The following is a 10370-nucleotide window of genomic DNA, read 5'->3' as shown; positions in this document are numbered from 1 at the left end:
ACTAAACTGTTAGATAATTATTGACCAATTAACAGGAAAGCAATGTTAATGCTGTAAGATTATAATTTAAAACTCTATAAAGTTAATAAAAAAAACAATATATATGAAAATAAGGAAAAGGACATTATTATCAAATAAGCTAAGCTTCTCTCTTTATTTTCTTGTGAAGAAAATAGAGAAACTTGGCGTAGGGTTTGGGAAAGAATGAGGAGAGCAATTGTATTAAAAATCAAGTTTTCTAATGTGATATATATATATCCAACCTTATATATACATACAGTTACATATACACATATGTATATACTACCATTTTGACTGTGAATCTTGTGTAAAATGGCTAATTTTACTTTGTTTTGTTATTTCATTAGTAAGAATATTGGGTTGTTGTAGCACAAGTGGAAGATTTGGTTAATGAGATTAATGGGAGCAGTCTTTGAGGTCTGGTGTTTAAAGTTCAAGCCTACTGTGATAATGTGATCTTACAAAAAATTGCATGCTTGGATATTGTTGAATGAATGAACAACACATATAGAAAATAACTTTATGCATAGCTTTATGAGAAAGAAATCTTTGACTGTAGAAAGTGAAAATCATTTGAAACAACAGCGGCCGTCAAGTGTGCATGCATCATCTCAAGAATGTCCAATACTAGAGGGAGCTATTCTTTCTTACAATCGGTAATTATCTAAAGGCAAATATATAAATGTCTGTCAGTAACAAATCTCTCTCTCTCACACACATTATAAGCTACTAAATCATATGACAACCTATGACTTTTCCAGTCATCATTTTCTTTAAGAATGAACTTAAAACTTAAGCATGCTCGTGTTCTTTTACCTGGAATGGTCCAAATATTTCTTTTGTCACAAGGTCATAATTGTTGTCCTTCACAATTTCTTCAAGAGGAACATAGACAGCTGTTGGTTTAACAGCACCATATATTTGGGGAATGGAATGATTCTCTAAAGGTTCACCCCCTAGGAGTAGCTTTGAACCTGGTATCTGAAGCAATTGATTAATGTGTTCCAGAATTGCTCCAGTTGTAACCTGCATCACACAAAAGAAAGACAAGGTCGATGAGAATGTGAGGTGTTTGGTTGACTCACAAAACAATATTACTGGTCACATCAAAGAGCTAATTAAGACAACCTAAAAAATAGTCATTGGCAAAAATAGGAATGTTATATTATTTATAATAATATAATATATAGATTAAATATGTGTAATAAACTAATAATATGTAACATATGACTATATTAGTTGTCATCTTTTTGTAACATTTGGGGAGTTGTTACTATGAGTAACCTCCACCATTATCACCAACATTAAGAGTGTAAAAGATGTTACACACTTTTATTTGAAATTCTTAATGCTATAGGAGTTATGGTGTGTGTAAGAGTTACATTTGAGTCCATAACATCTATAGGGGTTATGAGTTTGAATTTCAAATGATGATATCCTAAACACTATATAAAGAGATCTAAGGTGCTCATTTTGGAGATGAAGTTTTCTATCAAAAAAGCACATTGCTAGAAAACCCTAAGGCTTGATAATTCCCAAAGCTATTTCCTAGAGAGTTCCCTTAGTGCTTAGAGATAGGGGGAAATAAGCTTTTGGACAAAGGTGTAATACCTTGTTCAAGTCATGGTGATCCCCACTAATCTACACTCAAGGTTGTGAGTGAGTGATCTTCTTTTTCTTCTTCATATTATATATACATTATATAATATTGTGTATTCTATTAATATTCTTCTTCTATACCTTTCATATATATGCGATATATATAGTGTATATGTATGTGTATTATAACATATATTTAATCAATCTCTTATTTTAGTCCTTGTATTATTTTACAATAGAGTTGTAATAAATCTTGATTTTCTTCCATTGTAATAAAATCTCTAACAATCAAAAGCTTATTCCTTTTCAATGGAAGAGGAGATAAATCAAGATTGTGAGAATACAAGGATAAGAGATTTTATGTGAAAATCATTCATGGGTGAGCATGGTGGTGTATATTATGTGATTTACTATTTCATATGATAGTAATATATATAATATATATGAGTTATATATATGTGACATATATGTGATTATGAGTTTATATCATATAATATATAGTGATATATAATATGATATTTGAATTTATTACATGTTTGTATGTGTATATATATGAGATATATAATATATAACATGTATATGAGTTATGTGTATTACATATATGATGAGATATGACATAATATATATATTGTGAGATTAAATATGTAGAAATACTTATTTTCTATGTATTATATGAGATATGTGTATATAATATATATCATGTATATTAATGTGTATATATGTTATATATGTGTGAGGTATGTAACATATATAGTTGTCTAATTAATGTATATATTATGTGTATATGATATATATGTATATTATAGTATATATGTTATATCTATATATATATATGAGATATGTAACATATATATTGTGAATTTAATATTCATAATATGTGTATGTTACGTATAAGAAGTTGATTAGTAACATACATATTATATTAATATATGTGTTATATAGTATGACAATAATGTTGATAGTAATAATATAATATTGTTTATTGCTATTGATGTGGAAATTATTATCATCTATTTTGTGAATAAAGAATATTTTAAATTCTTTTTTAATTTGGTAGTGAACATCTTACTTTATGAGATAATAAAAGATGACTTTTGAGAAGTTACATCTTTTATTGGGTTATAAGAGATAATCATCTCATATTATGAGATAAAAAAGTGAACTATGAGAGTTACACTTATGAGAATTGTCTTCTCATGCAAGAGCAAATAGATTAAAAGTGAATCCAAACTTGTGAAATGAGCCATAAATTGGAAGAGCAATTTTGGACTCAAAAGTAAATGAATCAATGTGGATTCAAAAATAGTGAAAAGATAACCAAATTGGAGAAGCAATTTTGAATCTTAAATGATCAAAGTTGTGAACAAAATTGATGAGAATTTTGTTAACTTTGGTATAATTTTGGGCTAATCTCAATAAGGAGATAACCTTAAAATTATGAGTAAAAATAATCACATTATTTTATGAGTAGTAATGTGAGTTTGATATTTTAGTTTTGTTGAGAAAACTAAAAATGTCAAATGGTATTTTTAAAGTGGCCTTAAAGAGTCATTTGAAGAAGAAAATACACAAAAGTGATATTTTATATACACTTTATGGTAAAAATGTGGGGGTGAGCCACAAATTTAATCAAAATGTGTTGAGACATTATTGATTAATTTATTTGATTTTGAATTCAAATTCTAAATCAAGTTAGCTATGTGCATAAGTGAAAATAATTTCAAGAAGGAAATTAATTAAAAGAGTTATAGAGACAAAGTGGTCTTCTATATTTTAAAATCAAGATATTGTCTTGATAATGAAATGTGAAAGTGTGGGGGTGATACTCCAATATGAAAAGTTTAAGACATGTTTGGTGTCTTAAAATAAAGTATAATTTAGACATGTTTGGTGTCTAAATTAGTGTTTAATTTTGATATGCATGGTATCAAAATTATTGAGAATTTGAGTTGTGTGAAAATTAATCTTTTATGATTAAATTTTCAAAGCTTAAGTACTTAAGGAGAAAAGTGGTCACAAAGTGAACACTATATTTTTGGCATGCATGATTCACATGGAATCAATAGTGAGAGGTTATAACAAATCGCTTAATCTCCGTACAAGATTAAAGCATGAATTTTCGAGGATGGGACCTAAACTCCCTTAGCGTTTTGCTCATTGATGGTAACCTATCTTAACACTAGTAAAAATCTAGTCTTAAGTTCAATAGGTAATAACAAGTCAATAGAGTGAATTTTGTACTCAATTGTCCCATCTACGGATGAGTACATGTGGTGAAAATTGAGGGTTAAAATCGAAAGGTATTTTAATGGAGCTTAAGCTTAAGAAAACTCACTTAGGCTTAAGAAGTGTCTAAAGAGTGGTGAGACACTAAAACTCCACCTATATGGGCTAGAGGTGGTGCCGCCTCTTATGAGAATTGGGAGTATTCTCTAGAGAGTCCATGAATTGGAATTTTGCACATGGCCATTAACGGTGCAAGAGCAAGACATGCGGTCTCAAGTGAGCATTAGCGAGGGTGTGTGTGTTATCACTTAGGTTTGTATTAAAGGAATAATGGTTCAATGCTACGGCAACCAAAATTTCGTCAAACTTTGTGGTAACTACACTAAGGTAAAATTCAAGTCGAAAGACATTTTACCTAATGCACCTAAGCAAGATTTCTTTAGAAGTGTGTATTTAGTCAATCAAAGTGGGGGAATGTTATATTTTGATATAATATTTTTGATTGATTAAATAAATGTTACAAATGTTACAAGTTTGTTACTAAAGAGATAATATTTAATCTAGTGGGGGATTGTTATATTATTTATAATAATATAATATATAGATTAAATATGTGTAATAAACTAATAATATGTAACATATGACTATATTAGTTGTCATCTTTTTGTAACATTTGGGGAGTTGTTACTATGAGTAACCTCCACCATTATCACCAACATTAAGAGTGTAAAAGATGTTACACACTTTTATTTGAAATTCTTAATGCTATAGGAGTTATGGTGTGTGTAAGAGTTACATTTGAGTCCATAACATCTATAGGGGTTATGAGTTTGAATTTCAAATGGTGATATCCTAAACACTATATAAAGAGGTCTAAGGTGCTCATTTTGGAGATGAAGTTTTCTATCAAAAAAGCACATTGCTAGAAAACCCTAAGACTTGATAATTCCCAAAGCTATTTCCTAGAGAGTTCCCTTAGTGCTTAGAGATAGGGGGAAATAAGCTTTTGGACAAAGGTGTAATACCTTGTTCAAGTCATGGTGATCCCCACTAATCTACACTCAAGGTTGTGAGTGAGTGATCTTCTTTTTCTTCTTCATATTATATATACATTATATAATATTGTGTATTCTATTAATATTCTTCTTCTATACCTTTCATATATATGCGATATATATAGTGTATATGTATGTGTATTATAACATATATTTAATCAATCTCTTATTTTAGTCCTTGTATTATTTTACAATAGAGTTGTAATAAATCTTGATTTTCTTCCATTGTAATAAAATCTCTAACAATCAAAAGCTTATTCCTTTTCAATGGAAGAGGAGATAAATCAAGATTGTGAGAATACAAGGATAAGAGATTTTATGTGAAAATCATTCATGGGTGAGCATGGTGGTGTATATTATGTGATTTACTATTTCATATGATAGTAATATATATAATATATATATGAGTTATATATATGTGACATATATGTGATTATGAGTTTATATCATATAATATATAGTGATATATAGTATGATATTTGAATTTATTACATGTTTGTATGTGTATATATATGAGATATATAATATATAACATGTATATGAGTTATGTGTATTACATATATGATGAGATATGACATAATATATATATTGTGAGATTAAATATGTAGAAATACTTATTTTCTATGTATTATATGAGATATGTGTATATAATATATATCATGTATATTAATGTGTATATATGTTATATATGTGTGAGGTATGTAACATATATAGTTGTCTAATTAATGTATATATTATGTGTATATGATATATATGTATATTATAGTATATATGTTATATATATATATATATATGAGATATGTAACATATATATTGTGAATTTAATATTCATAATATGTGTATGTTACGTATAAGAAGTTGATTAGTAACATACATATTATATTAATATATGTGTTATATAGTATGACAATAATGTTGATAGTAATAATATAATATTGTTTATTGCTATTGATGTGGAAATTATTATCATCTATTTTGTGAATAAAGAATATTTTAAATTCTTTTTTAATTTGGTAGTGAACATCTTACTTTATGAGATAATAAAAGATGACTTTTGAGAAGTTACATCTTTTATTGGGTTATAAGAGATAATCATCTCATATTATGAGATAAAAAAGTGAACTATGAGAGTTACACTTATGAGAATTGTCTTCTCATGCAAGAGCAAATAGATTAAAAGTGAATCCAAACTTGTGAAATGAGCCATAAATTGGAAGAGCAATTTTGGACTCAAAAGTAAATGAATCAATGTGGATTCAAAAATAGTGAAAAGATAACCAAATTGGAGAAGCAATTTTGAATCTTAAATGATCAAAGTTGTGAACAAAATTGATGAGAATTTTGTTAACTTTGGTATAATTTTGGGCTAATCTCAATAAGGAGATAACCTTAAAATTATGAGTAAAAATAATCACATTATTTTATGAGTAGTAATGTGAGTTTGATATTTTAGTTTTGTTGAGAAAACTAAAAATGTCAAATGGTATTTTTAAAGTGGCCTTAAAGAGTCATTTGAAGAAGAAAATACACAAAAGTGATATTTTATATACACTTTATGGTAAAAATGTGGGGGTGAGCCACAAATTTAATCAAAATGTGTTGAGACATTATTGATTAATTTATTTGATTTTGAATTCAAATTCTAAATCAAGTTAGCTATGTGCATAAGTGAAAATAATTTCAAGAAGGAAATTAATTAAAAGAGTTATAGAGACAAAGTGGTCTTCTATATTTTAAAATCAAGATATTGTCTTGATAATGAAATGTGAAAGTGTGGGGGTGATACTCCAATATGAAAAGTTTAAGACATGTTTGGTGTCTTAAAATAAAGTATAATTTAGACATGTTTGGTGTCTAAATTAGTGTTTAATTTTGATATGCATGGTATCAAAATTATTGAGAATTTGAGTTGTGTGAAAATTAATCTTTTATGATTAAATTTTCAAAGCTTAAGTACTTAAGGAGAAAAGTGGTCACAAAGTGAACACTATATTTTTGGCATGCATGATTCACATGGAATCAATAGTGAGAGGTTATAACAAATCGCTTAATCTCCGTACAAGATTAAAGCATGAATTTTCGAGGGATGGGACCTAAACTCCCTTAGCGTTTTGCTCATTGATGGTAACCTATCTTAACACTAGTAAAAATCTAGTCTTAAGTTCAATAGGTAATAACAAGTCAATAGAGTGAATTTTGTACTCAATTGTCCCATCTACGGATGAGTACATGTGGTGAAAATTGAGGGTTAAAATCGAAAGGTATTTTAATGGAGCTTAAGCTTAAGAAAACTCACTTAGGCTTAAGAAGTGTCTAAAGAGTGGTGAGACACTAAAACTCCACCTATATGGGCTAGAGGTGGTGCCGCCTCTTATGAGAATTGGGAGTATTCTCTAGAGAGTCCATGAATTGGAATTTTGCACATGGCCATTAACGGTGCAAGAGCAAGACATGCGGTCTCAAGTGAGCATTAGCGAGGGTGTGTGTGTTATCACCGGTTTGTATTAAAGGAATAATGGTTCAATGCTACGGCAACCAAAATTTCGTCAAACTTTGTGGTAACTACACTAAGGTAAAATTCAAGTCGAAAGACATTTTACCTAATGCACCTAAGCAAGATTTCTTTAGAAGTGTGTATTTAGTCAATCAAAGTGGGGGAATGTTATATTTTGATATAATATTTTTGATTGATTAAATAAATGTTACAAATGTTACAAGTTTGTTACTAAAGAGATAATATTTAATCTAGTGGGGGATTGTTATATTATTTATAATAATATAATATATAGATTAAATATGTGTAATAAACTAATAATATGTAACATATGACTATATTAGTTGTCATCTTTTTGTAACATTTGGGGAGTTGTTACTATGAGTAACCTCCACCATTATCACCAACATTAAGAGTGTAAAAGATGTTACACACTTTTATTTGAAATTCTTAATGCTATAGGAGTTATGGTGTGTGTAAGAGTTACATTTGAGTCCATAACATCTATAGGGGTTATGAGTTTGAATTTCAAATGGTGATATCCTAAACACTATATAAAGAGGTCTAAGGTGCTCATTTTGGAGATGAAGTTTTCTATCAAAAAAGCACATTGCTAGAAAACCCTAAGACTTGATAATTCCCAAAGCTATTTCCTAGAGAGTTCCCTTAGTGCTTAGAGATAGGGGGAAATAAGCTTTTGGACAAAGGTGTAATACCTTGTTCAAGTCATGGTGATCCCCACTAATCTACACTCAAGGTTGTGAGTGAGTGATCTTCTTTTTCTTCTTCATATTATATATACATTATATAATATTGTGTATTCTATTAATATTCTTCTTCTATACCTTTCATATATATGCGATATATATAGTGTATATGTATGTGTATTATAACATATATTTAATCAATCTCTTATTTTAGTCCTTGTATTATTTTACAATAGAGTTGTAATAAATCTTGATTTTCTTCCATTGTAATAAAATCTCTAACAAGGAAACATAAAGTTTAGAAGGGTAGCAAAATAACAACATAAGTAAAGTATACATACCGTAAGGACAGGACCAATAGAAATCTTCTAACTTCCTTCTGTCGGCAAGATCTTGTATTTTCATTATAAGTGAAGTTTTGGCCTAGTTCTGCATGTAAGAAAACAGAGAGATCAAGAATAGTGACTGGTTGGATAACATCAAAAGTCTTGGTGCCAAACTTTATCGAAAACTATATATGCATGGGACATGATTAGAAGCATATCTTTAGAGTTGTTAAAGTATATCTTCAAACCCTTGATTTAGAACAGAAACAAATCCAAAAATATACCAAGTGTCAAATTGAAGAAACAATTTCCTCAGAGGACAAATATCAAATTTGAAATAGGGAATTTTCTTTAATTGGTAAGCTTATAACATGTAATTGGATTAAAATGGTTTAAAACACAATCTAGACCTCGCCCAAAATACTCTATCTCAGAATAATTTTGGTTAGAAGCTCTTAGCTATAACACGTCTATCTATTACAACAAGAAGATCTATCATATTATTTGGAACAAGAGTTGAGCATAAAAATATTCTTTTCTTGTGTAGGGTCCTTTTGCTAAACTTTCTACCAATTTGCAAGGTAAGTACCAATAAAGATACTTTGAAGCTAATACTATATCACATAGAACCAGAATTCTAGTTCATGATAACTGTTAGAATTTGAGGAATAAGATGAATGAGGTTCCATCCCAAAACCAATTGGCAATGGGAGGAGTAGCCCTTTTATCTTATATATCACAATTTATTTCCACACATTAGCAATGTGGGACTAACTCTTTTGGACCGGTGGTAATTTGGGCTCACAACGGATCACAAGTGGCTCTGATACCATGTTAGAATTTGAGGAATAAGATGAATGAGGTTCCATCCCAAAACCAATTGGCAATGGGAGGAGTAGCCCTTTTATCTTATATATCACAATTTATTTCCACACATTAGCAATGTGGGACTAACTCTTAATAATAACACACTTAATTTGACAATTAAGTTGGATTCTAACAGCAGAGATGCACAAGAGAAAAGAACCTCACAAATAGAAATATATAATTTTTATATTAGGAAAAAGTTGCTCATACATTCCTGTAGAATTGAGTGAGATTGTATGTGATGAGAGAGAGAGATCGATGAGTACAAAAACAGTAATTTACATTACGTTACAAACTCTTGCTTCATGTGATGTAATACCATTAAAATCACTTAAAATGAAACTGCAAACTGTGAAGATTTGCAAGTGAAATAAATAATGGAACAAAACAAATATCCAATTCTGTATTTTTAGTATCATAGAAAAATAGACAAATTCATGTTTAGAATTTCTATTAATGTTGAAGGATGGGTCATGGTGATGGTGGAGACGGGAAATCACGACAAGAAATCAGGTTGAGAGATTTGGGTACAGAGTCCTTGGGTTTCAAAGATTAATGTGGTACCAACTAATATCCTTAGGTTTCGAAAAAACTGAGTAAGAAATATAGACAAGGTTACTTTCATCATCGAATCTACAGGGCGTCGAGCCTCGGTGAAATCGACATCAAAAGATCTCTTTGAATCAGAAGCAAAATATCCACAAAATCTTTCTGGTCATCATCAAGATTCCCATCAACATTGTTATAGTATTCTAAAATAATTACCACCTATTTTATTATTATAAAGATACATAATAATATACAAAAGGGAAATTTGATTTTCTATACTTAGAAAATCAAAAATTTTTTTCCCTAAACCAAAAATTTAAAACCTAAAAAAACTATTCCTTTTTTTTCAAAACCCCAAAAATACCCCCCTCACAATATTCTCTCTCTCTGCATCATCTCTCTCTCCCTCTATCTCACCCCAACCGCCCACCCTCACCCGAACCACCCTCACCCACCCACGTCAACCCCAACGCCGATCACCACCCTCACCCCCGTCGACCACGACCCCAACCCCTCCGACCCCAAC

At 29.6% G+C, this 10370-nt stretch overlaps 1 protein-coding gene across 1 annotated transcript; it reads right to left on the bottom strand.

Annotated features, from left to right (window-relative positions):
* Window positions 1-384: 384 nt before the first annotated feature.
* On the bottom strand, window positions 385-10075 carry LOC133038564 (probable aldehyde dehydrogenase). Its single transcript, XM_061116722.1, has 3 exons — window positions 9915-10075; window positions 838-1047; window positions 385-685 (listed from the first exon to the last, which is right to left on the bottom strand). The coding sequence occupies exons 1-3, from the start codon at window positions 9921-9923 to the stop codon at window positions 659-661; spliced, it is 246 nt and encodes an 81-aa protein (XP_060972705.1). The 5' UTR covers window positions 9924-10075; the 3' UTR covers window positions 385-658.
* Between the last annotated feature and the right edge of the window lie 295 nt (window positions 10076-10370).

This window comes from Cannabis sativa, chromosome 5 (assembly GCF_029168945.1).
Source record: "Cannabis sativa cultivar Pink pepper isolate KNU-18-1 chromosome 5, ASM2916894v1, whole genome shotgun sequence".
NCBI lineage: Eukaryota > Viridiplantae > Streptophyta > Magnoliopsida > Rosales > Cannabaceae > Cannabis > Cannabis sativa.
Note: the sequence above shows the minus strand (reverse complement) of the source record. Positions and strands in the feature narration are given on the sequence as shown.